The 27,687-nt window shown below is 45.7% G+C and overlaps 2 protein-coding genes across 3 annotated transcripts in view; one reads left to right on the forward strand and one right to left on the reverse strand.

The window, feature by feature from the left end:
* Nucleotides 1–12,286: 12,286 nt before the first annotated feature.
* SLC25A20 (solute carrier family 25 member 20) lies at nucleotides 12,287–23,683 on the reverse strand. The gene is made up of 9 exons (XM_069866070.1): nucleotides 23,369–23,683; nucleotides 22,204–22,296; nucleotides 20,186–20,313; nucleotides 17,555–17,645; nucleotides 16,476–16,593; nucleotides 15,254–15,326; nucleotides 14,557–14,666; nucleotides 12,959–13,083; nucleotides 12,287–12,433 (listed from the first exon to the last, which is right to left on the reverse strand). Exons 1-9 carry the CDS (start codon nucleotides 23,471–23,473, stop codon nucleotides 12,371–12,373), a joined length of 906 nt encoding a protein of 301 aa, XP_069722171.1. The 5' UTR covers nucleotides 23,474–23,683; the 3' UTR covers nucleotides 12,287–12,370.
* A 269-nt stretch (nucleotides 23,684–23,952) lies between these two features.
* The window catches only part of ARIH2 (ariadne RBR E3 ubiquitin protein ligase 2), a 31,699-nt gene continuing 27,964 nt past the window's right edge, over nucleotides 23,953–27,687 (forward strand). The window contains exon 1 of one of the 2 annotated variants that reach the window (XM_069866062.1): nucleotides 23,953–24,076. The gene's annotated coding sequence lies outside the window, so the exon portion shown is untranslated. The remainder of the gene's footprint in view (nucleotides 24,077–27,687) is intronic. The other variant, XM_069866063.1, reaches the window with a different exon arrangement.

The raw sequence follows: 27,687 nt of genomic DNA on the forward strand, positions 1-27,687 counted from the left end.
ACAGTGTTGGTTGAGATCAGCACCAAACGCATTCTCTGGACTTCGCTGGAGCCATCTGTGTAACTGCTAGTAAAATGCAAGTTTGGTGCACGGACATCAGTTATCCATAACACTTGAAAAGCAATTGGAAAAGCAGGAAGAAGGTAAAGAACAGAAGAATTTATTCAAGAAGACAGGTAATTTCCTTGTGATTTGTCCATTCTTATTGTAGGAATCTTTCCTCCCTTTACGCTGCTGGATTAAGAAGCCTCTTGGCTACTCTAAGTAGCCCTTGAATAAAAAACACCTCTTAAATACAAGCCTGTGTGTCCTGGGTTTGTGTGCTAGCTGTGCTTTGGGGATTTTTTAAGCCTTACACTGATTCTTGCAGAAGAGCAGAGCCTGTTTCAGAGGGTCTAATGTTATTTTTTGCCTCTAGAGACGTTGCCATATGCTGCAGTGCTGTGTCTCAATGATGTTAACGTATCTGGTTTTAAGTAAATATTGCCTGTGCTTACAGCTACAGCTCTGCTACTTGATTTATCCTTGTATTTCTAATATTTGCCTTACCCTCTCTGAGCCATTCTTTGTGCATTTTCTGCAAGACATTAGCTGTCTTTGTTCTTACAATCAAAACTAGGGTTAGTTGTATTCACAAAGGACTCCTGAACTGTGAGAAATGTTTCTCAGAGTGTGTGGTTTTGCATCATTTAGCCTTGAAAGGACGCTGCTTTCCCTGACCTCTTGCTGCTTTTTCTCATTGACACTCAGTAGCCTTGGGAGTCACATTTTCCTTTCACATCTAGGAAAGACCCAATATTTCCTTACCCTCTCCCAGCTGAATCACATATCCAGTCCCTCCTTTATGCTGTGGCTCAACCACACCAGCTTTTCCTCTCGCTCTTTTTCTCTGGCTCTGTGGATGCAATCTTTTTTCACTCTTGTCCAGAATGAACTCTGCCACTTTCCTGGCTCATCATTTCCACCGCTCTGCTTTTCTGTGAACTTCTCAGTCTTCTTTCCTCCCCCGAATGAAACACAGTTATCCTCTCAATCAATATCCTTTAGAACCCCTCTTCAGTCGAGTCCGTTAGCAGTCATTCTATCAGCGTTGTCCCCTGTCACTGTTTCAAACAGACACGTCAGTAGTTCTCTCTATCTCCCCACCACAGCTGGGCAGTGCTCTCCAGAGAAAAGACCACCATGGTCCTCCTGTTGGAGGAATTAATCTGTCATGTTTCACCCTATACTTAAAATTCAGACTGCCTCGGGGAAAGGGCTTGTCTTTTGTTTGCTTCAGCACACTGAGAAATTGAAAAAAATGACAGCCAGGAATGCATCCCAAGCCCACACATTTATGACTGACGTCACCTCGGAGCCGCTCAGTCCCCACGCGGATGTTCCACGTTCTCTGCAGTTGTGGAAGGGAGGGGTTCCCTTTCAGACACATGGCAGCAGTGTCAGTTCCTTGAGGTTTAATTTGCAGTCAGCAGGAAACTAGAGGCAACATGCATTAAAAAAACCTGTTTCCTCTCTTTCTTCACACCCTTTTAAAGGTGACTGGGATTTTTTGAGTCATAGCTAACGCAAGTCTTTTGAAAAAGATTAAGCCTAGACTTATACTACAGGTTAGAGGAACCTAAAAGACCATTTAGCATTTGAAGTATTATTATAAATTATTAATCAAGACCCCTGTCTGGCAGAGGTCAGTCAGGTCCTCCTTCAGGCTTTGTGGAGTTTGCTTCTCTTGTCATCCGGAGCAACCTTTAATGCGCAGAACATAGGTTTGCTGATAAATCAGGGAGATTGCTGGCAAAGTTCGGCTCTGTCTGCATTTGCAGGAGGATCTTAGTGCCAGAGATATGCCTTGCAGTTGTTCTTTTGTTCATATTTAATCACACGAGAAAGAAGAACATAATTATGGCCTGTCTCCCTCAATCTCCTCCCTGCCTCTGAGTATTTGAACTCTTTGAGATAAAGGCAAGTGGGAACGTAGGTTTTTCTGACAGTGGCGTGCATCCCAGAGAGGATCAGAAGTGATTCTGCCCCAATCACTCTGCAGTTTCCATTTGACAACAGTTTCCCACCGAGCTGTCTCCCACGTGAAGGAACACGGCCATTACAGACAGCGTTGGAAGCACCAAAACCTGATCAAAGCCAGAAGCATGGTGTTTCACAGAATCACAGAATCACAGAATAACCAGGTTGGAAGAGACCCACCGGATCACCGAGTCCAACCGTTCCTACCAAACACTAAACCATATCCCTCAGCACCTCGTCCACCCGTGCCTTAAACACCTCCAGGGAAGGTGACTCAACCACCTCCCTGGGCAGCCTGTTCCAGTGCCCAATGACCCTTTCTGTAAAGAATTTTTTCCTAACGTCTAGCCTAAACCTCCCCTGGCGGAGCTTGAAGCCATTCCCTCTTGTCCTGTCCCCTGTCACTTGGGAGAAGAGGCCAGCACCCTCCTCTCTACAACGTCCTTTCAGGTAGTTGTAGAGAGCAATGAGGTCTCCCCTCAGCCTCCTCTTCTCCAGGCTAAACAACCCCAGCTCTCTCAGCCGCTCCTCATAAGGCCTGTTCTCCAGCCCTTTCACCAGCTTTGTTGCTCTTCTTTCCTCTTGGTTTTCTTTGTACATTTGACAGCCCAATCAGACCATGCTTGATTCGCTTTTCCCCTCAATAGCTGGATGATTTCTCCTTATCTGAAAACACCCTTATACAGTTATTAGATTTGAGGATGCAGCATCAAGATGGGGCTTGCCTCCAAAATAGACTTTCTTTTCTTTATTTTCCCCCCTATTTAGCTATTTTAGCTGTTTATTTTCTGTTTGGCTTTGTATCAGAAGTTAAACTCACTTCATTGACGCTCTAAACCTGTCAAGCCCTATAAAGCTCAGCACAGGGCTGTAAAAGATTTTCAGAATTCTGAAAATTGAAAATGTCTTATTGAAAAGGGTGCCTCAAGCTTATGATTTTGGTTGGCCTTGAGCTGAAACAAAACCATAACAGCAAAGACGAGAGAGGATTGGAAGGGGCAAAGAAGGATGAGTCGACCCACCTGACTCCCAGGACGGTGGCTTGGGCTGGTGTCGTGGGAGGCAGCTTCAGATGCCAGCAGTGAGGGATGGGGTTTGACCAAACCAAGGAGAAACCTTTTGTTTCTTTGCCTGAGTTGTGTGTCAGAGCTACAGAAAAAACAGTCAATGAGACGGTAGCTGATTGATGAAATTGCCTGAAATGAGGAAGGAGGAAAAAAGACTGTAATATGTAAACACTTTAATTGCAAGTTGTTTAATCTGAACTGTTCTGGGAGCTGACAGGGTATATGTTACTGCTGCTTCCTAGACTACAGTAACAGGCACAGAGAATGACAGGGAAATCTTCCCCATGGCAGGAATATTGAATTATAAAAAAGATAAGAGTTTATCTTAAAAGTGATGAGCTGATATTTTCTGAAGACCTTTCTGCCAAATTTTAAAAGTGCCATAGAAATCAAAGCAGTGCTTAAAAGGAGAGAAATCTGCTACAGAAAAAATACTGATTTAAATCTTCCTTCAGTTTGCAATTTATTTTTTTTTTGACCTACAGAGAGGCTTTAAACAGGAGGAAAATGTATTCCAATTGCTTGGGATCAAAATCCAAGGCTCAGACACACAGAAGAATAGTCCGGAGAGAGAAGCCAATAATTGGCTGCTGAAAAAAAAGCTATGGCAAATGTGAAACCCAAGAAGAGTGGAAAGTAAAGGGGGAGAAAGGACAAAAGAATGGAAAATGTTCTTGCAGCAGCAGAAGTGCAGCTACAACAGAGGATTTGAATGTGAGGAATAACCAAAAGGTTATATGGGAAGATTTCTTGTGAGTTAGCGAGTATGAACTGTGGCACAGTGCTGGTGCTTAGGAAGCAAGCTGCGGGAAGGTTGATTTGATGGGAAAAGTCTATTCTTGTTGTAGAAAAATACTGAGATGAGGAGCTTGGGAAAGAGGAGGAGAAATGAAATGGAAAGGATTGCCCTGAAGAGCTTCAGTGATGAGCGAAACAGGGGCTGGTGCCCTGTTCCCCGCACCATGGGAGTGTGTCTGGGTGCAGCGAGGGCCAGCGGCTTCTCTGGGGAAGGTGGAGCCGGGAGCTGCGGGTAAGGGCAGCCAAGAAAACCCCGGAGCCTGGTCATGGTCAGGGACAGGCAGCGCTCACAGCCAGGGGTAATGGGGGCACAGAGGGAGGTGGATCGTGCTCTGCTCTCAGCACCCCACAGCTCCCTTAGTCCCCCGTGGCTGTTGCAGTCCTCAGGCTCTGCCCCGGGCATGAGGCAGCCCCTTGCCTCGCAGGGTTTCCCCATCAGAAGCTTTAAATATATTATTAGTGGCCTTTAGACTGAGCTGTTCAGTTCTGGCCCCTCACCACAAGAAGGATGTTGAGGCTCTGGAGCGAGTCCAGAGAAGAGCAACAAAGCTGGTGAGGGGGCTGGAGAACAGGCCTTATGAGGAGCAGCTGAGAGAGCTGGGGGTGTTTAGCCTGGAGAAGAGGAGGCTGAGGGGAGACCTCATTGCTCTCTACAACTACCTGAAAGGAGGTTGTGGAGAGGAGGGTGCTGGGCTCTTCTCCCAAGTGACAGGGGACAGGACAAGAGGGAATGGCCTCAAGCTCCACCAGGGGAGATTTAGGCTGGAAATTAAGAAAAAATTTTTCACAGAAAGGGTCACTGGGCACTGGAACAGGCTGCCCAGAGGGGTGGTTGAGTCACCTTCCCTGGAGGTGTTTAAGGCACGGGTGGATGAGGTGCTCAGGGACACAGTTTAGTGGTTGATAGGAATGGTTGGACTTGATGATCCTGGAGGTCTTTTCCAACCTAGTGATTCTGTGATTCTGTGATCGGCTCCAGCAGCTGCTTTCTTCAGCTCAAGCACAGGGAGGCCATGTGCTCCTTGTTAACCACACGCCTTTCCAGACTGAATCCCTGGAGGTGTGCAAGGCCAGGTTCAATGGGCCTCGGGCAGCCTGATCTGATGGGAGGTGCCCCTGCTCATCTCAGGGGGTTGAAATTAGATGATCTGTAAGGTCCTTTCCAACCCAAACTATTCTATGATTCTATGATTCCATGATTCTATGATTCTAAGAATAAGAAGCGATGTTATCTCCTATTAAAGGATGCGGTTGCTTGCCCGGTTATCCCTGTCACAGGGTGCAGCTTCTGCTCACATTTGAAAGCAAATAGTTTAAAATGCACTTTGAAATAAGCCAGTACTTTGGGAAAGGTCGAATTCTTGCTGGAATTTTGATTGGTATATCTTTTAACAGGAAAAGATCCAATAAAGAAGGTAAAATAGAGAAGGCAGCAAGCACTCATGCTATCAGTAATTCAGGCTCCCAGACTGCTGGGAAGAACTGCCCTCGGGGAAATTAGGTTATATTTTACTTACGACATATATAGAATAACAGATTTCTCCTTCATCTCTAAATCCATATCGAAAACGATTACGGAAGAGCTACTGGAACAGAAGGAAAATCGTGACCAAGCCATAGAAGCAGCATTAGGTCACCAGAAGTCTCTTTTTGGAGAGACTCTCATTGGAAATGAATACATTGGTTGCTGGAACAACTTAGAGAAATTAAGGAAGACTGCTCCTTGCTTTCAGTGAAGGGAAACCTCTTTCTATATTTATTTAGTTAGTTAGTTATGAAAAGATGTTGTTTAAGCAATATTTGGGGCAAAGAAGGTCTTGCAAAAAAAAAGGGTCATCAAGAGTAACCTGACCATTAAATAGTAATTACATTTCTAACATCACAATTTTTTAAAAAAGTATATTTAGAATTAATTTAAGTTGAATGTCATGGCATATGATGGAAAAACTTGGTATCTTATGAAAAAGAAGATCAAGTGGCAAGGAATGTTGGTTTGGATTTATAGGAATTCAGGAAAAGCAGTGTTTTCAGTAAGATAGTTACCTATTGTAGCAAAATGAGTACTACTTGTGTTGTTTGCTTATTTTTAAAAGCCTTGATATTTGAGAAAGGCTGAAGAAAAACAAAAAGACCCTAGATGTAACAATTTATCAACTGTTATATTAATTAACTGTATAAGGAATAACTAAAAGAGACATCCAACAAAAGGAAAAAAAAAAAAAAAAGAAAAATACTTAAAACTTTGCAGCAGCATAGGAGATGAGGGCTTCCCCCATCTGGAGTTGCTGGGGCAGTGGGTAAAGACAGCTCAGCAGGGCTGCCCAGGGCTCTCTGTCCATGCACCTTCCCCATCCCCGCAGCAGCAGATGCCACCCGATTTCCTGGCATCCTGGCAGAGCAGGTGGAGACCTTGCTCTGACCTCCTGCCCAGCGCAGCTTCAGGTTCTTTTCTTGAAGAGGCCTCTGCTGTTAGAGCCAGGGTCCAACCACCCCGCAGAAGCTCGCTGTGTTGCAGCTAAGCACGCTTGCGACTGCTGGGAAATGGGTGGTCTGGCTGGGAGAACAGCGAGTTCCCTCCGCTGAGTGATCTCTTGCCATCAACTGCCAGTTCCTGAACTTTGGCTCTAGCAGTAAACAGAGCAGATAATTGCCTGGCAGTGACTGATGGGGAGTCAAGGGTGAGCGGGGAGGCAGCGGAGGGGGGGTGGGCTGTATGAGCAGGAGGATTATGTTTCAGAGGGAAGTATTTTTTTAAGATTGTCTGTGCAGGCAGTCGGGAGCTTTTCTGAATCACGTGGGCTTTGCCCGAGCAAGAGGACTTGTTGTAATTTTACACCTTTTAAGCATTTCAGCTGATTCTGCTGAAATCTGTATAGGGATTAAAGATGGGAAAGGACAGATAATTGATTTCCTTGCCTTCAACCTACCAGGACAAACATTCATGGCTATATCGCAGTTTAGAATTTTTTGGTATGAGTGGAGAGAAGAAGGAGCAAGCAGCTGCCAGCAATAAATAACTATTAGGAAACAGTATTAGGAAATGGAACCCAGAAGAAATGTTGCTGCTAGGATATGCTTTCAGTGTTGGGGAATCCATAACCAGGCAACTCAAAATCTGCTTTGAAATCCAGAGTTCTTGTGCTTCTTTCAGACTCAGAGAATGGTGCTGCTAGAGAAGCCTGAGCTCGGGTGTCTGATGAAGAGAGGAAATCAGTTTGTTGCATGGATATACATTGCAGGCTTCCACTTGGCCGTGCTGAGGGCTGGCAACAGTGTCCTGCACTTCAGCAAATCTACATTCAAACTGTCGTTGCGAAGGGAAGTGAAGCTTATCTATAGCCTCCTGCTGTAAAGACAATACTGATCTTTATAGCCAGGCTTCCAGTAAGCCTGGGGAGAACCTATGCATTGTAAACCACTTAAACTGAACGTTCTGAGCTCAAACTGAACCATCTGAATTCAGAGACATATGTTAGTAAAAATCCTGTCCAAGCTCTGCTTAAGGTTTACATTTTTTACCAGGTTTGAGATACACTAGAAAAACTATTCTAACACATTGAGGTAATGGAAAATTCCTCAGTTTTATACACAAATCTCCCTGAATTAGAAATGGTTTTCCATTTCAAGCATCCAGCGTCAAGCACGCTGTTCCCTCTCCTTTGCTGGGTGACTTTCGCAGGGCAGGGTCTACCGGGCAGAAAGGCAACACACGGCATAAACCAGGGTCAGACAGAGCCTTGTCCGTGGCTGCAGACCAGATGGTCAGCTCACCGCTAGGAATGAGCACAGCCACATGTGGTTGGATCACCCGAAATGCATCCTGGAGAGTGGGGAAGAGGCAGGAATCCCCGCAATCCCTCCAGCCCTGTCCCCTGGGAAGCCCCCAGCTGCAAGGCAGGCGTCTCCCTGCTGCCTTCTGAGTCAGAAGCAAAAGTCCCCAGCAAACAGCTGCCAAAGCAGCTGGTCCTGTTTTCAAACGGGAGCAGTTGGGCAGCATTACTGAAGCCCTTTGGTGCCCAGCACGCCCAATGGCAGCAGCGAGTGCCACAGGGTACGTGGCTTCTCGCCCCTGACTCAGCAAGCATTTTCATCCACGGCCTGTACAAGCAAGCAGCGCGGTCACACGTTACAGTTGGAAGCAAGATGTTGTGCAGAGAACCATCCCACACTGCACACACGAGGTCGTCCTGCATGGAGACCCCACAGAACAGTCAGGGCTCTGCCCATCGCATCACAGGAACAGCAGCCAAACTATCAAACTATCTTCTGCCTGACAGTAGCCAGCAGCAGATGTTTAAGGAAAGAACACAAGAAATAAAGCCCTTGGTGTGGTGTCCCTAGCACACTCTCCCAGTTCCCATCAATCTGCAATTCAGGAACTTCTTGTATGAGACATTGTAGTTGTTTCACTTTCCAGTAGTTCTTGATGAACTGTTCTTCCATGATGTTTTTTAAAGCACTTTGCACTCTGTGGCAATGACTTGTGTAGCTTAACTGTACACAACAGTTAAAAAGTATTTTTATTTTAAATATTGCTTGATAACCTCACTGGACACACTGTATGTCTTGTACTGTAAGAAATAAGAACAAAAGCACCCTTGTGACATTACTAACTATTTGTAAGATCTACCACATCACATCCTTTCCAAACTGGAGAGTTTGTAGTAACCCTCCCACAGGCAGCTTCCTTTAATTAGTCAAGATTGATCAAGACTGACTTGTCAGGGTTATTCCAAGGACCTTTCTGCCAATATAGCAACGCTGAGTGTACACAACAGCCACTTGCACACGACAGGCAAAGAAATGCAAGCAGGGAAGACTTACGTATCATGGATTACTTCTGAAATACTTCCAGGCACCTTGAGTCACCACTGGAAAAATCACTTGTCTCAAAGCAGGATGGGCCAGGAAGGTATGCAGCACGAGAATTCTGGGGAACTCTATGCTGACTTTGATACAGCAAAAATGTACGTTATCAGCACAAGGAACGCAGACAAATGTCATCGGTATCCTTCGCTGGTATGGAGACCCAGCTTACCAGCTGCTCCTGTTAATATGTATATGTGCTACCTGAATTCCTACAAGAAGCTGGGCAATTACAAAATAACATCTGAATGCAAATCTAGGCTTCTGAAAGCAAAAGAGTCCTCAGAAACTGCACCTGCAGTAAAACCCCTCTCTCATTCTGAGGCTGCACACACCAGAGGACAAGGATTTGGCAAATTTTGCATTGCAGAATCTTGAGACGCATGAGCAGCTTTTTTAACTTTTCCAGGGTGTCTGGGTTTCAGTTTCTGAACAAACAAGCAGATGTGTCTGATCAGCCCTCCCAAAGCTCCGCTCCTCCCATCGCTGTTGTTGGAAAGCAGCCCCTGATTCCCAATTGCCTTCCTTCATACTCATCTAAAAGCACCAAATGAAATCGAGCACGTTAAACAGTCAGGATGTTATCATACAAAATGCAAAGCTCTGCAAAAAGTTCAAAGTTGGGAGGCTGTAATTAGGATAACTGAAATTGGAAAAAGGATCTGAAATGCTTTTAAAAAGTATGAGAAAGGATATTTGGGTAGCAGGGAGACAGTTTAATACTTCAGTTCTTACCAGGAACTGTAGGGAGCACAGGGAATCTCTCAGATTTCAGAGCAGATACTGCTTACAGCCACAGCCAGGCAAGCCTGAGCTGGTGAGAGCACAGCCAAGGTAAGAGCTGGAGCACCAAGAAAGAGGCCAGCACAGCCTGAGAGAAGGCACCCCAGTGGAAGATGGAAGACCTGTGCTCTTATCCTCAGCAACTGAATTCAGGGCATTACTAGCCCCTGACTTGGTTTCCAAGAATCAGATGGTTTTTGCAGACTGCAGCACTTCAGACTGGGATGGGAGGGAGCACTAACCACAACCCACATCTTAGCACCAAGCCTGGAGGATCACAGTCTTCTTCAGCAGGACAGATGAGGAGAAGAGAATCCTGCCTTCCGGCTGCCTGTCTGTCCTGACAGAGACTCAAAACTTCTGCGGTCTGACAGGGAAAGCTGGAGGTGCCACAGAGAGAGGTGTGCCGGCTCCCTCGCCTTTGGACCTGCCGTTTGTCTATCTCGACAGCCCCAGACAGCCATCTGCTGGGCAACTGCATCATAAACCAGTCTAGAACAGCTCTCCCAACCAGGACCATGATGCTTCGGTTCTTAACAGCTTCCTATGAGACCAGGAGCAAAACGGGAGGCACTATTTAGCAGAGCTGCTGGAATAGGCAGCTTTAAGCATTAGTATTTGGAATCTGAAGACAGAAGATGCACATCTACCCCTCCCAGGAGGTGTCAGTATTTCTGGAACATGCAAGTAAAAGGGAAGGGGAAAAAATATCAGCTTTATACCACTTCTCAAAGCTGAAAGCTGCTTCAAGGTATCAGAGCCCAGCACAGAAGTCAGAAAGGTGGCTACAGCAGCAGGGGAACCAAAGCAGTAGGACAGCATTTAGGGGTCAGGAAGCACAGAACCATAAAAGCAGACCTGGTCCCCTTGAAACTAGACAAGATTAGCCTCAGTAAACCTTGGGTTGTGTCTAAAAAACATTCCAGAGGTTCGCTAATCACTTGTCTGAACCATTATTAACTTAGTGCTCGTGCTTTAGCATTTCATTCATCCATCACTGCTGTGACTTTGAGAAGCAGGAGCAGCAGCAGGTTATCAAGCAGTGAGGAACAGGGAAAGCCTGTGGTGAACACAGAGGCAGCTTCAAGCGACTGTTTTTTTCCCACACCAGGTGCTACCTCATTGTCTTCACTCCCTCCCCTCTGTAAAACACAAGGGGTAGACTCTGTAGAAAGTAGGTTCCCTTCTGGTGCTTCCAAAGAATTGTGAAGGAGAGCAGGATTCAAGGCTTCTACAGCATCATTGGGTGGAAGGCATTTAAGGCTGACCCTGCCTGTGGAAAGCCAAGGCGAAGATTGTTTCCTGACAGAAAAAGCCAAAAGACCACACCAGACCCAGGCCAAATTCTTTGCCTCCTTTCCTGTGGGGCATCAGGACAGGTGCTTGCCTTCAGTTCCCCTCTTATCTGTGCCCAGGGCTCTCTGTGGAAAACATAAAATACTTTCCACAGGCAAGATGTTATTTAGCTTCTGGTTTTACAGTTAAAAAGCTGTGGCTGCAACACAGCACCTAACAGGACTCGTATGACAAATGTGTTGAATGCAGAACGTTCATTTCCACAGCTCATCAGAAATCCAAAAGCTAACAGCAAGGGGCTAACAATGAAAGACAGCACAGCACAACTTATTTCCCAATCACATCTCAGAATGAAGAATCAGAAAACTTTTGCAAAACTGACCATGCACATCCATGCAAAAGGTAAATGAACCAAAGCACACGTTCTAGCCAAGCACCAACTAGCTTTATTGAGTTCCAATAACACGGCATCAAACCCAAAAGAAATTAAAAGCTGCGTTTTGCTTCTTAGCATTAGGCATTTCTCAAATGAAAATGTGACTGTTAAGAGAAAACCAAGGAACAGTAGCAAGAATAAAGTTAGACAGAATTGCAGAGCCAGCGTCCCCTTCACATATCCCTTTCACACACCCCTCTCATGACAAAGAAATTTGAGTTCTTGGAAGCCTTGTTAAATTTCCTCAGGTGAGGGATTCAATCCCACAACACAGCATTTGAGAATATCAAATATTGTGGGCTGCCAGAAACCATGCTAAACTTTTGAAATCACAACTGGGATATCTTCAGTGGGATATTAAGGGATTTCAGAGAAAAGTTCAGGTTAATCAAACACGTTTCCCCCCTGGCTGCCTCAGTAAAGCTCAGTACAGTGAGGAGAATTCATTTTTCCTTCTAGTTCCACAGACAAGACCAGTGTACAAGATCCAATGTGGTATCTGTAACACCTCTCACTCCACTGAAATGGAGGTCTGGCCTCCCCTGCTTAGTTCTGCATTTGCTTCATTACATGCATATAGGATTAAAACCACTGTCAACACAGAAACAGCCACAACTGAAAAACTGCAAGAGATGCGAATGCTGTCTGACATTGCCTGCGAAAGCAGCATGCGCAGCTGCTAACTCATGCCCTGAGTTAAGTACACACTGCCAAGCAATTCTTTTAAGGAAGTTTTTCAGCATTAGTGGCTACATGTTTCTTCAGTAAGTAAAAAATTACATTTTAAGAAGTGTCCTCTTCTTCCATGAGGAAGTACTGAAGGTAGCGTGTGTGACAGAGACAGCTGCCTGTTAGCAGCATTACTGCTGTGCTACATTGGCTCAGAAGGCAGGTGCATCACCTCTAACTCCTCATCAACTCTGTTTCAGAGTTACAGCTTAAATTCCTGAATGGCACATAGCACCACCTAAAGAACGTGAGGAAGGCAAAAAGGTATTAGGCAAGCAATCATTCCTGAAACTTCAAGTGATCATTCATTTATTCCTGTGAGGCAGACTTGCACTCTATTCCTTCTCCTCTCTGATTTCCAAAGACTTTCTAGTCTTCACAGACCGGGTGCAATCCAGTTAAGGAACTTCATGGCAACTTCAAAACCAAGAAAACATGCCTGGAAAAGAGAGAACAGGCAGAACAAATAAGGATTTTAGCAACCTATTCTGAACAAGGTTTTTTGAAATGCAGCACTGTAAACACCTGATGTACCTAATGTGGAAGGAGGAAGAGAACAAAAAAAGGTCTTCGACCAGAGGCAAGAATTCTACTGTACCCATCCACACAAAGGCAGAATTTCTCTTCCGTTAGACTTGCTATTTATTCAAGGGGAAGAGAGTCTAAACTTAGCCACCCATTTCTGTCTTCTATGACTGGGTGTGCAATCAGACAAGAAATACTGTCAGAAAGAGCCAACAATAGGCTTTCAGGTAAAGCTTTGAAGGAAGGCTTACTTGGTGCTCCCCCTAGATTGAAGTACGTTTTTAGAACCTGGACACCAATAGCCAAAAGTACCTGCAGTGACAAGAATCTCACTGAAATGGTACAACAGCAAGCAGCCAGTTGTCTCCTCTACAGACTGCAAACATTCACTGTGAGTGGCCAGGTCCCTCAAACCCATCTGGAACTGCAATTTACTTACCGCGTTAGCGGGAAATGCCCTGATCATGACAGCTGTGAAGCCCTTATAGAGAGATGCAACTCCTTCCTCCCTGATAAGTTCTCTCAGCACATCTCTAAAACCATTCGGGTATTTTCCTGGAGGAGCTGAAAGGGATACAAAACACATTAGCTAAGATGCGTGGCAGTCACAAATGCTGGAGAATGTGTTGTATGTAATAGCTCAGGATTTTCAACAGGTTCATAGTCCTGTACCATCTAGGTCACACCAAAATGCAAGCATTGCTGAAGAGACATTGTGAAAACATATGCTTGGGAAAATTATCTCTCTCAGTCAAAAGCAAGCAATCAAAAAAGACACCTTACTGTGGACTCGGTAAACAGAAGGTAAGTGCTCACCATCACCACAAAGCATTTACCTAATCAAGTCACTGAGGGGCAGGGAAGAAAGAGGAAAACTTTTTTCAAGGCTGGATGTCTGAGCTGTTACTTGCGCCGCTGCTCACAGCTCTCCCAAGAGCTGCAATTAGGAAATAGGAAGGTCAGATATAAAAATCAATGAAGTCTGAAAATTGATAACGTCAGAAAATGATCCTATCACATGCCCAGCCAAGAATAGGAATAAACTTCGAGTGAAAAGCACAGGATGTTTTAATGCTGATGTTACACAGATTTGCTGAGGTGTTTTTTAAAAGTTATGTTATTCAAAGAGCAAGTTCTTCCTTCTCCTGCCCTTCTTGGGGAAGTACTGCCTCAACCAGCCCTCTGAACAAGAGCGCCACAAACCAACCCGGTTAAAAAGAACCACCGTTAACTCACATCATCTGCATAGCAGCATTAGGGATTGGCTCAGTGGAATAAGGGTGAAAAGCTATAATGCATTTCACACACATCCCTCAAACAACTACAGCAGCCATTCTTCAGATAAAACCAAAATAAGTTTCCTGCACTAGATTATCATAATCCATGACTCAAGGAAAAAGATCACTGTCCAGTGGGGAGCTAAGTCCACAGACAGGGACTGCGAGGAGCCTTAACAAAAATATCCATTGACTGGGACTCCCAGAGAAACCAACAAAAAGTCTGTCAGCTTCGCTGAAGTGCAGGGCCTAGGGACATCCTTACAATAACCAGGCCAGAGATACTGAAGAGCAGAGCTGCTAGTCTAAAAGCAATATTCTCAGCAAGATGCACTCAGTTACTATAAATTTCAGACAGCACAGACTACAAGTTATACAACTGCGTCTGAAGTGAAATAACCTCTCAAGAATCACATTTGTAATAAAACAGCCATGAAGAGCTGTCCTGTTATTATGACTTCTACACTTAGGCTTCAAACCACACATCTGAAATAGAGATCATTATATTAGCAGGGAGGCAGAAACAGAGAAGCACAGCCTGATTTGCCAAAAATTTGTGAGGAAACCAATTAAAAAGCTAGGAACACGCTTTGTTTTTTCACATACTTGTCTCAAGCAGTGTTCAAGACATGCTTTCTCCCAGCTGCCATGCTCAGATGGCATCTTGGAGATTGGCCGTGCTCAGATGGCATCTTCCCTCGCTGCCCAGCCCATTGCCAGGAGCACTGCACTGAGTGTAACAAGCAGGAATGCAACTCACCGGTCTGGAAACGGGATTTCAGCACGTCTGGTGGAATGGCAACCGCCCAGTTGAAGATCCCAGCCAGGCCCCCAGCAAAGAGGATCCTAGGCACACTGAGGTCACTCACACTGTGGCAGGGTTGGGGTAGGAGGAAAAGAAAGAAAAAAAAAAAAAAAGTAAGAAAAAAAAGGAAAATCTCATCTGTTTTGACTAAGGTGACAACCAAAGAGGCAGCCTGGCTGACAGCTAGAAGGCTGCACAAGGCTGCAGATGCAGAGTGCAGTATCTGAGCAAGATTTCCAAGAATCAGAGCCTTGTTGGCAAAATGTACTAACTCTACCCTAAAGGTCAGATCGTTTCATTCAGCAACATATGTACAAATAATCTGGGGAAGAGAAAAAACAAGCCAAAACAACAGAAAATCCCAACAACCCCACACACAGAGCTCTTGGTGCACACACAGGGGTGGAAGTGAAGAGACCTACTTTAAATATTCCTTACTTGGCTACTAAGATCCAAGGGAAGAATCTGAGAGGAACTCTAATACTATTTGCATTGTCACTTAACGCCAGAACAACACAGCTCAACCCAAGACAAGTGACTTTATTTTGTTAAATTTGTTTTGATGCTGCTGCTCTAATCTCTTCGAAACTGGGGAGATGAATCAGGAGTGTCTGGGAAGTCCAGAAAATGATGACTGTGAGATTTCACTAACCTTTTTCCCTCGGGGGTGAGAACATTCTTCAGCCATTCGTACGTCATGAAGTACATTCCGCTGGCTGGGACATCTAGTGGGTAAACAACAAGTAAGTAGTGGGGAATAAACGAAGCCAGAAGCACAGCAGCCCCAGGCCAGCTCAGCAACACCACTAAGTACATCCAGATTCCTTTCCTGAACCTCCTCTACAAACAAAATCTTCTGTTGCTCTAGACAGAGAAGCATGAACTTTCCCAGGGAGAGCAGGTGCTAAAAGCAAGAATTGGGAAAATAGCTGTTCTCAAGCATTTCTGTTAGCAGCCCTTCTGATCAGACTCTAACCTGCCTGCTGGCCGTTAAGCTAATGAAGAGATAGCTCCAAGCTTTCTTACTTACTGCATAGCAGATCAGAGCAGCTCAGGAACTTCCAGAGTTCTGCACATTATTAGTTCTAATGATTCTGTTTGGGGTTTTGTTTTTGTTTTGTTGTAGTTTTTTTTTTTTAAGGTATTCCCACAGCCCATTCTTAGCTCACGTCTCAACTGGAGAACGAGCCTCTGGCTAGGGACACTGCTAGAATTACATTGCTAGCTGCTACACTAATATGAGAAGCAGAGGACAGAAGAAATTCCTCAACTGAGATATAAAAAACACAGAAATTTCAGCTTGTGGTTGGACAACATTCCCTCGGTATAGGGAACAACCTAATGCTTTTCAAAGGAGAAAGTACTAAAGCACATAAAGAATTCAGTGTCTGGCACAATTTGTTGTTGTTGTGAGAGAGGTTCTGGCATCCCAGTCCAAAATAATCCACACTCAAGCAGGTAGAAAGCATAACTGCTGCAATCGCATCTTTTAAAGTGGTCAACATTACACAGCAAGTGTCATACACACTTTCTTTCCTTCTCTCAAGGAAGGAAGGAAAAAAAAAGACAAGGAAAAAAAGCCCACTTTGTATTTTTCTTTTCACTTTGTCCTCTCTGCTCCTCTCCTGAAGTCTCTCATTCCTATATCCCTCTGATCCTTGTTACCCAATCTCTTCCTCCCTCACTGAGAATCTCATTTATCTCTCAGTCCCATTGAGGCACTGGAGTAGCTCTGCAGACTGCAAAGAAAGGAAAAAGGGTGACATAGCATCTCCAGTTGGCTAAAGGGACGGTGAAATCTATGACACTATGTCAGTCTCCTTATCCTAAACTATCCCATGCAGAAGAAGCATCAGAACATCTCCATCAGTTACCTCTCATGAGGGTGAGCACTGTCCCCTTGTACACGCCACGAATCCCAGCCTCGCGGTACAGCTGTTTTGCACAGTCCAAAGAGCCACTGTATTTAGTTTCACCTGTAGCTGCCTGGATCTGAAGGATTAAAGTGACAGTGTCTGACTAGTGAAGGTTTCTGGCTGGTGAACAATCATTCAGCTAATAGTCAGAAAGCCACGTGCATGTTTCCAGAGAGGAAAGAGCACATACTCGTTCCACAGGCACTTCTGCATATGAAACCTCTGCATCACCCCCTCAAACCACACTCTCCTATTTATGTTGAGGCTATGTTTACTGTTCCATGCAGCAACTGCATTCTCCTTTATTTTTCCCCAGCGTAAGTTTGAAACAACTAAAGTCAGTTAGGTAATTTTATACTTGCAACGACAAGAAGTAGCCTTCAAATACTTCAGTGAAATTCAAACAATTTGTATGTGTATAAAAGCTTCCATGATAATATCACATCTGTCAGAACTAACATGTGACTAGGCATCACCATATTAACGGAGTTCAACAGAGTCTAGAATAAGGAAAGCTTCTTCTAAAGATGGTATTTTCCCCTGTTCAGGTTTACATTTTCCAACAGTACTTTAAAAGCCTGGAGGAGGTGTGGAGCTAACACTCACCCAAACACTGGAAAACTATTTCATGTATTTGAATTCCTCAGTTACGTCCCAGGAATCTCTCAAGGTAACCAAAAATCTCTACTCTAGAAAGAGTCTTATGATCTCATAGTTTTCCATTTTTTAGAAAAAGTTTCCTGCTGGAAAACTGGACTTTTCCATACTTTAAGGTAGACCGAGGCATCCACCAATGCCTCACATCATGCATCATAAGGCTTGTGCTCTAAAAAAATAGAGCAATGAATGCCATATGTACTCATACTGTCACAGTGAGTTTGTATAATGCTTCTTCGTGACACAGTTTCATTAACTGACAGTTGTCTCAGTCCTGTCGAAAACCAGAACAGAGTAAATACACTAGCTGAAGAATTTTCGGGTAAGGAGAGACAAAACCCCTAAAATTAAATTCCCATCACTGCCACCCGATGCCTTACCTGTAAAAGGCACTTGATTCTCTCGCCTGGAGCCATGATCGCTGTTGTGAACACTCCTGACAACATGCCAGCAGCAAACAGCTGAGGATATCTGCGCCAAGGAAACAGAAGAGACCTTAACACAACACAGCACGCAGGAATCATAGAATCATAGAATCATAGAATAACCAGGTTGGAAGAGACCCACCGGATCATTGAGTCCAACCATTCCTATCAAACACTAAACCATGCCCCTTAGCACCTCGTCCACCCGTGCCTTAAACACCTCCAGGGAAAGTGAATCAACCACCTCCCTGGGCAGCCTGTTCCAGTGCCCAATGACCCTTTCTGTGAAGAATTTTTTCCTAATGTCCAGCCTAAACCTCCCCTGGCGGAGCTTGAGGCCGTTCCCTCTCGTCCTGTCCCCTGTCACTTGGGAGAAGAGGCCAGCACCCTCCTCTCTACAACCTCCTTTCAGGTAGTTATAGAGCGCAATGAGGTCTAATGAGGAGACGATGGGTAGAAAGACCCTGGGATCGCCAGATTATGGTGTTCCACACAAGGCTGGCAGTGGAACTAGGAATGCACCCACTGCTTTTGATCAGTACAGAAGTGCCTCATCAATGCATAAATAGAGCTAAATGTTTAAGATCTCAAGGATTCAAAGCCCTGGTTCCCACAGTAACAATAACCCAGCTCTTCACATCATTGTATTTGCCTTTAACTTGTTTTTTTTGCTTCAGCATTCCCCATTGATTTTTATGCTCAACAGTCTCATCCCCTTCCAGTCTCCCACTCCCTTCTCCATGATCTAAGCTTCCACGTATATTCCTGCTTGTGCAGCCAGGAGCCTCCCTTCTGTAACCTCTCAGTCCTCAACTCCTTTAGCTTCTGACATTGTCGAGTCTGCTCTACCAACATGCCATCAGCCCACGTATTCTGCATCCACTGTTATTTGGCAAAGTCTCCATGTCAGAAATCCCTTTAACAGACTGAGCTTTATCATCACAAACTTATTTTTACATCCAACATCCTGCTACATTCTCTAGTAAGACAAGCTAATATCTCAATTTAATTAAATTTCACACCTCCCACTTCTCTCCTCTTGCCCAAGAGATGGCATTCTATTCAGCTTTTTTGGTTCTTACCACCTTTCTTTACCTTTAAGATTCTGTTAATCATCCAGACCATTCAGACCTCCCTCACCAGTCCCCACGCACCTTCTACTCAAACTAATCTTTGTGTTTTCTAACTTGCCTTGGGGTTATTCAGCCCTGGAAAAGATAAAACAAGCTCCTCCAATTTCTTCCTATCTCCTTCCTTTCAAAACTTCCCTTTAAAATCAGCCTAGGGAGCCACTGCCATCGTGTCTGCCTCTAGACGCACATACACAGCACTAAGAGTCTGACTTTTGTTTTCAGGCCTCACATCCCAAGTGCACTGTATCTTACTGTGTAAAGTCTACACCTAGGGTCCAGCACAGTGGGGAACAATGACAGTTGCATCATCTATTTGTTCTTTCTCTCCCGCTGCTCTGCTTGAGAGAAGTTCTACATAAACACTCAAAAAACTACGCTGCCCTCCTCCAGCTTGCTCCTTAGAATCTCCCTTAGGAATAATGTGTATAAAACACAAGGCAATGACTGAAAAGGCTGCTGGAAATAAGCCCACAGCACATTTATTCCTTGTACTCTCCACTCCTTATTGTTCCCCTGATTTTACCCTTCAGCATTGTCTGCAGGAGACGCTGGTTAACCAGAGCGTAAGCCAGCAGCGGCCTGGTATCTTGGCACTGCCTCCCTCTGAGCAACGTGAGCACGGCGAGCTCACTCTGTGTCACAGCAAGGACTGAGCTGTACAGCCAGGGGCACCCACGCCACCCTGCAGCCCCCACGCAGGCCAGGCTCCACCAGAAACCTCACCTCCCCACCCACCACGCCTCGCTCAACACAAAGGACTCTTCCTTTCAGACAGAACTCCTACGTATGGCACAAATAACAGAATAAAATGCTGCTAAGCTACAGCTCTGTTCCTGTAGAGCTATAAATCACAATTCAGCAAAGAAGTTAAGGGAGTACTTTATAGGGTGGGGGCTTTCTTTATGCATAAGTCAGCTTGGAGAAAGCCACATAAAGCTTTCCTAGCTTCCCATCTCTTTTCCAGGAGGTCAGATGTGCCTGAGAGGAGGGGTGCTCATAAACATCACCTTTTGGAAAGCAATAAGACATTTCTATGAATATTATTATACCCTAACGTAAGGACACAGCAAGAGTCACAACTAAAAGGAAAAACATAACCAGGAGTGAGAAATGTTGTCAAGACTACCTGACCATGACTTTATTTCTCTTCTGTTAAGAGCAAGGCTGTTGGCAGGCAATCATTATATAACTCGCGCTGTATTCATCTCAAATGGAATTGTTCCTTAATGGCTCTTTCTTCCGTAGAAAGTGATTTGCATAGCACCTGCCCACACACTGTCTGTTTTTAGCCTGTGCTATCGCTCCCACGCTTCCAGAATCCTTAAAACACACAAGTGTCTTATTTTTTAGAACTATATTTATAAGCTAGGAGAACAGACAAATTTACACCACAACAAAATGTGCGACAACAGAGGGTGCCTTTCCCAAAAGTCTGATTAACTCGGAAACTCACGTCAAAACGTCATCAGGCTTTCTCTGTTGGAGTCTTTTCCCCAAGCCAAATCCAAAGAAGCACACAGCAAACATGGGTGTCACTCCAATAATAGGAGCTGCCATTCCTCTATACAAACCCCGGACTCCCTGCAAGAAATGTAATCATAAGAATTACTTTGTTTTGCACAGACTTTGCACACATTTCAACTTACTGAGAAGAAAAAGTCTACAATACAGCACAGTATCAGTCAGAGAGTTAAATTAATCAGAAGAGTAATGCAGTCTATTGTTCATTTGCAATTGTATGCGTCTAGCTGCGGCTCAGGGCCTGTTGCAGAGGAAAGCTAACCTTCCTAGAAGACATTAGCACCACTTACACCCTTTTTTTCCAGTACTGTTCGTCCAGTACTTGCATCTCATGTATGAAGATGCTAAGGTAAAAGCCACCTGAATAATTGTCCTAATAGATTATTTAAAGCCTTCTCTCTCAGATACACACAGAAATGCACATGTGCTTTATTAATAAGTCATCAAAGGTAGCAGTGTGAAATCTTGACACTGAGCCCGAGAACACTGAATCAAATTTATACTCTTTGGATAAAGGAAGAGCAATGGGGACTAGCTTGAACTACTTCGCTCCTCACATGAATTCAATTTGGAATGCGCTCAGGAGCAAATTATTTTTTCTTTCCTCTTCTAGGTCAAAACTTTACATTCCTGACCTTTCCCTTCACCAGACAACACACATGGAAAAATTCTAATACAGACCCCAGCAGTAACATTTATTTCATTTATCTTGCTTTTGAACCGATCGTTTTCTAATAAAAAGGATAGTTATCTTTCTAGATAAAGCCCAGATACACAAATTAAATATTTGCTGGTCTGTCTACCCATTCCTTCCCCTCCCAATAAATCAGTGTATTCTAGTATGTGTCTGTACGCTTACAGGCACAACTGACACTAATGAAATGGTATCTGTCTGGCAAAGATCAGACACCCCTGCTCAATCTTCCCGTGTGCAGCAGGAAACAAAAGGCCTTGGCACAGAGGTTTAATAGCTTTTCTTATAGAAACTGATGAGTATTGAGTAGGAGTAGAGAGGCAGCATTGCTTTTGAACTTCACAGCACAAGGCTATTATTATGGTTCGGCTCTGACGTCCATGCTTCAGCAGGGGTGTTAAAAACCACAAGGGATTCAAAGCTAGCAAAGCATTTCAGCACTTTGTGGGAGAGACTAGGAAAGCAAGATTTACTTTGGTTACATAACAACCTGTTAATACCATCATGAAATTAGATTTCAGATATGAAATAGATCTTTCATTTAACAGAGAGTGACTTAACAAGATCCAGTGGGTAGAAATTAAGACTCCAGACTAGTAAACAAACAACTCGGCTTTACAGCCTTTGTTTCCAAATGGTAAAAAGCTGCTGGGGAAACTCACAAAGCAGAAAAATGGATTCTATGTCACTTAGTCTTTAAACAAAGGCTGCATGACTTTCTAAAAAGAAAACAGACTATAGTTCAGTCACAGGAGTGAAAACTAGTGTCCACCTGCTGAAGAAAAGGGAACGAAACCACTATAACTGATCCTCTGTTTTCAAAAAAGAAACATATCAAGCTAATGCTTTTCTGCCTTCTCATAGATGGCACAATATATTACAGAAGAAAGTAAAAATATTGTTTGTATCAACAAAAATCATTGCCTGTTTTAGGATTTCCAGAGACAACTCCAAATACCACTGACTACAACAAAGCCAGCAAACAACTGCTAACTTCAGATATTAATGCCATGATATTTTAAACCAAAAGTATTTCTTAATCAAACAGAGAGACATGCACCTGGAACATGTGGGTGCTAAGTATTCCTCAAGTTTTGTAATACGACAAAGAATTTTAGTTAGAAATCAATTCAAGCGATAACCAAAGAATTGTATAGTCTCCAAGGGACAACATTCCCACACAATTCCATTCCGGCGACAAACAGGAACAAGTGGTATTTTTGGCAGGCATTGCAGATGACTGGCTAACATAGTACCTCTCCGACAAGAGTCTTTCTGAAGCAGTCAAAGGTCCCAGAATAGAGTGGAGGCTGACCAGGCTGCGGCTTGGGCTGGGTTTGCAGTCTGACCTAGTAAGACAGAACAGGAAAACAGTATTTTATCAACCATTACTGTCTCAGCTTTGATTCAGAGCACATCTCTGTGTGACTTATGGAATAAGTTACGTGAGTGGACTTTGGTAGAGAGGTTAACAACCATCTGAAGGAAAGAACAGATTGAATTTTAATGCTTTTAATAGGGATTGAAGCGATAGGATGAGAGGGGACAGATTAAAGCTGAAAGAGGGGAAATTTAGATTAGATCTTGGAAAGAAACATCTTCCTGGGGAAGACCATGGGGAGGCCATGGAGCAGGTTGCCCAGAAAAGTGGTGGCTGCTCAGTCCCTGGAGGTGTTCACAGCCAGGTTGGATGGGGCTTGGAGCAACCGGGTCCAGGGGGAGGTGTCCCTGCCCATGGTACAGGGGTGGAAGTGGATGGGCTTTGAGGTCAGTCTTTAACCATTCTATGAATGTATTTAATTAATGTGCTGGAGAGCAAGTCTTATAAGAAGTGGCTGAGGGAACTGAGCTTGTTCAGCTTGGAGAAGAGGAGGCTGAGGGGAGACCTCATTGCTCTCTACAACTGCCTGAAAGGAGGTTGTGGAGAGGAGGGAGCTGGGCTCTTCTCCCAAGTGACAGGGGACAGGACAAGGGGGAATGGCCTCAAGCTGCACCGGGGAGGTTCAGACTGGATAGCAGGAAAACATTTTTCACAGAAAGGATCATACTTGCCTGCAGGGTTCCTCCTGCCCTCCCTGCGGCCCCGGGACACTGTGTCTGCCCCGAGGCTGGCGGGAGCAGCCCAGACTCCCCCTCTTCCCCGCAGCACCGATGCACTTTTATCAATTCACTGACTCCGCAGCGCCCCGAGAGAGACTGCGGGGAGAGCGGACACCGCCCCGCCGCCAGGGGGCGCCCTGAGGAGTGGGGGGGGAGTGGCGCACAGAGGCCGCCCCGCCGCAAGGGGCGCGCGCCACAGGCTCGGCCCGCGCGGTGCACGCCGGGAAATGTAGTCTTTCTCTCCCACACACTCTCTCATCTTCTCCCCTCCGCTCGCCGGGAAGCGTAGCCCCGCACGGCACCGGGGTGCCGCCGCCTCACCTTGATGGTGTCTAGCGGGTGCCCCACAAACACCAGGCAGACGCCGCCGAAGCCTCCGGCGAAGAAGTTCTTGACGGGGCTGATGGGCTGCGGCTGCTCCGCCATGGCGGCGGCGGCGGAGCGAAGCGCGGGGCCCGGCAGCTGTGTCCCCGCCGAGACAGTGCCGCCCCCTCCGCCCCGCGACCTTTACCCCACAGCGGGGCCGCGCGGCACGCCGGGACGCGGAGAGCGCGGGGCGGGACGGGACGGGACGGGGGCCCCTGGCGCTGCGGGCCCTTCCGCACCGGGCGCCGCCATCGGGCGAGGCCTCCGAGGGGCGCCTCCCCCCCCCCAGGCTGTTCCGCCCGCGGCCTCTTCCCCCCCCGGCCCGGCAAAGCGCTCCGGCTGTTCCCCCCTCCGGCTGTTCCCCCCTCCGACTGCTCCCCCCTACCCCGCCCCGGCGCTCCAGCTGCTCCCCAAACCCAGCGCAGCCATTCAGCTGTTCCCCCCCCCGGCCCGGCACAGTGGTTCGGCCTTTCTCCTCCCCCCCCCTCCCTGGGCCAGCATAGTGGTTCGGTCCGGCCCGGCCCAGCCCGGCGGCGGCTCCGGCCCCGCCCGGCGGAAGTGACGTCAGGCGGAGGCCGGTGCTTCCGGCGCACAGGCAGTGGTGGCCCGGCAGGAGGAGCCCGGGGCGCTGCTCCCTGCCTCCCCCGTGCTCCGCGGCGCCCGGTGAGTGCGGGGCCGGGGGGAAGCGATGGGGGCTCCCGGGAGAGGTTTGTGCCGCGGCGGGGGCAGCCGGTGGGGGCGTGCAGTAGGCGCTGCCGCCGCCCGCCAGGCCCGCGTCCCGCGGTGGGGGCCCGGGGCGGGGCGAGCCCGGCGTGGGAGACGCGGTGCCGCTTCTCCCGAACTTCTGCCCGCTCAGCGCTTGGCCCCGGAGCCGGTGCTGCGGGGGGGCTCCCTGGGGAGAAGCCGCAGCCCCGGAGCTCTGTGGCCGGTACTGGTACGGGCTGCGAGCGGGCTCTGCTGGGGCTCCCTCCTCGCCCCACCGCCATTCGGGCTCTTCCTCCGCAGCTCTGTTCTTTCCCCCGTGTTCCTGGGCTTTTGTCCCATAAGGATGCGGTGCCCGGGTGTGTGGGACAAGCGCAGGATTTTTAGTCTTGCACGCATTGCAAAAGCAAAGGACTTGGTGTGATTTAAATGGACAGAGCACCTCTCTGCCCAAGCCTGAAGTTACTGTAGAAGCAAGACTCACGTAGCTATGGGTCAAGTAACTTGTTAAAAGCGGTGGTGGATCAGAAAGGACAGGAATGAAATGGATTAGATGAGTTGGGAAGGACGAGGCAGTCGTAATAGCCTGAACAAAGACTGGGAAGTGGGAGGAGAGCATGCAGATTCACGGGGGATGTGCGATATGGCTGCAAGGAGGTCCCTGCAGAGTCATCTGTGGTGAAAAGGATGGGGGATGTTCTTCTAGTTTCTCACTTTTGGGGTGACAAAATCCTATCAAAAAATAGCGAAGGGAGAAATGGCAAGGTCCGCATACTGCATGTGTGATGAAGCAGTAGAGGATGATCCACGGATTACAGGTTTGAGTGACACAGACAAAGATGCGATTAACATCGATAGCCAGGATGGAGATGAGATTGTAGATGGCTTCAGAGAAAAAAGAATTAGGCCATTTAAAGTTTGCATGGGGAAGTGCTTCAGGAGGTAGAGTTGAGTTAGACTTTCTCTATGATGGCATTATCAATAAAGAGGTGAGAGGAAAAAGCCATGTCAAATGGCTGTGAAATATCAGCAGAAAAAGTAGAAGAGGAGTGTCTTTCAAAAGACTTATTGGAGAAATCGCACAGAGGGCAAGAAATCGGGAAAGAGTGATGTAGTGGAAGGAGATACAAGGCAGCAGAACATAGGGATGGGTGTGCTTATGAGGTCCTTCAAGGAGGCTGGAGGAAGAGAGGAGATTAAATTATATCGGTGTGAGTGAAGATGAGGGAGTATCTTGAATGAAGGTGATAAAGAAGTGCCTCATCCTCTCTTGGGTAGGAAAGTTTAAAAATTAATAATCTGATTTGAGACATTATAGTGATTATTTACATACTGATTGGAGGGGTTTGACCTGCTGTTATGAGCTTAACATCTTTATTGTCTTAAAAACTAGCGTTACCGAGTATTAGCTGTGTCCTGTCTTAGACTGAGCATTAGGTGAGGTGAGTTCTGTTCCTCATTTTCCTAGAACGTTGCTTTGCTTTGTCCCCAGAGTTTTTGCCTTCATCTTCCTCTCCCGTTCATGCTTGTCTGATGTGCAGTTATGCTGGGAGTGAGCTCTCTCTGAGAACATTGTGATGGGAGTCTCGGTAGTCATCCAGTCTGCAGGCTGTTTTCAGCTTGATATATCCAATTGCAGAGAGTCCCTGTTTGTTCAAGTAAGTGTGTTAGTGGCACAGAGAAACAGCTCTGCACTGTTCTGAGCTTTCTGCTCAGCACCAAGAGGTAGCTGCTGAGGTACAGAGGAGGCCCATTATTCTACTTGGATATCTAAAAAACCCATCATTGCTTGGATGGGACTCACTCTGTGTGAGACAGCAAATGGACCCAGTGTTTGAGGGTTTTTTCCTGTCTCTGGAGTGTGGGATAATCTGTCTGAGTTTGAGAAGTTTCCTGACTGGTGGAGCTTGCTCGGGCTTTGTGATGCTTTGAGGTTGGCTGAACAAAGCAGTTGCATGCTGGGCTATTGATATCTCTGTAGAAATGCTCATGATGGTTTTAGATTCTCAAATAAATTATTCCTTTAAAGTAAGGCTTAACAGGTGAAGATCCATTACTACTTCTACAGATTAAGCCCGGAACTGGATCATTAACTCTAAGCAGGATAGAGGGAGGAACGGACAAATGTAGGTTTGCCTTGTGTCTGTCAAATCAGGTTTCACGTCTGTCTCCTTCTAATATGAAGAGGCGGTGCCTCTGTTCCACTGAAGTTCCATGGGAAGCAGAGCTGTGAGATATTTGTGTGCTCCTATGTGGTGGATAGCTAAGAAATCAAGAGGCATATTAAAAGAATGGGTACCAGAATTCAGGGGATAATATAATTAGTTCCTAGCCTTTATCCTCTCTCACTGGAGGTTTGGATTTGCTGGAATCGCTGCAGCTCTTCAAGTTAATTGTACATCACATCTCTTCCTGATTGCTCTGTGCTGCCTGGTCAGGTTAGTGGAAACAGAAAACAAGCAACTTGAGGATGAATAATGAAAATTTATGGTTGAGATTTCCTGTGCTCTGAAGTCAGGATTTTCAAAACTTCATTATGTTTTCCCCAGCAGCTATAAATTGTGATACTGTGGGAATATATTTCAGTAACAGAGCTAACAGCATAGTGATTTAAAATGCAAACATGTAAGAAAGCCAGGACGTGCTGCTTATAGAAAATATAGTTTTGATTTTGTGTATATATTTTCATATGTAAAATTTGTTTGCAGAGTTGTTTTAAGTCTTTTGTGTTTAATACATTCCCTCTTGAAACTAAATTATTTTGTTAAATGGAAATGTGTGGCTAAATGAGATGACCATAACTCAGGGTTGATACATGCTCTACTGATGAACCTCTTAGAACTCAGATTCATGATGGTTTAGTTATTCAAGCAGAAGCTTTGTAGTTTTGATTAGTAAAGTCAAATATGTGAATTTTCCCATACCAGTGAGAATCTAAAAAAAAAAATTAAAGATTAGCTGTTCTGATTCTTCTGGAATAGCAGCTGTCATCACCCAAACATAAATTTCTACGTTCAGAAGATAAGTGTATGGAGAAGGTAATACAATTAGAGAAGTTTTTATTCCCCCCTCAGATGTAAGGCCCGAGCCACATCACATCCAGCAGAGCTTACTTGAAGGGATTAACTAATTTCACCATTTCTTTTGAGATGGTACCGAAATCTGTTAAATGTGGTGTATGCGAGTGATCTGTTTGCTAGTTGTCTTTTCCAAACTCCCACTTAATGGCTGTGGTTCTGAAGCACTATGGACTTGCACAGGGTATCACAGGTTGCCTTTCTAGCTACAGTGGTTACAGTTAAGAGGATTGTGATTTTTCCTTTTGGTGAAGTTGATGCTTTTCTGCAACACATCAGGCTGTTGGTGAAAACTTCGTGTCATCAATCTAGCTGTATCTCTGTAAAGATCTGTTGCAAAGGTTATGGAGCCACTTTCCACATGTCAGAAGTGTCGGGGCCTGTGCTGGGGGCAGAACTTTCTCTAGCTGGGCCACTGGATTGGTCTGTTCCTGACTGTTTGATCACCTGTATGATGTTGATGTGGCCTCTCTTATAATTGCCTAGGCAACAGAA

Source organism: Phaenicophaeus curvirostris, chromosome 11 (genome assembly GCF_032191515.1).
Source record: "Phaenicophaeus curvirostris isolate KB17595 chromosome 11, BPBGC_Pcur_1.0, whole genome shotgun sequence".
Taxonomy (NCBI): Eukaryota; Metazoa; Chordata; class Aves; order Cuculiformes; family Cuculidae; genus Phaenicophaeus; species Phaenicophaeus curvirostris.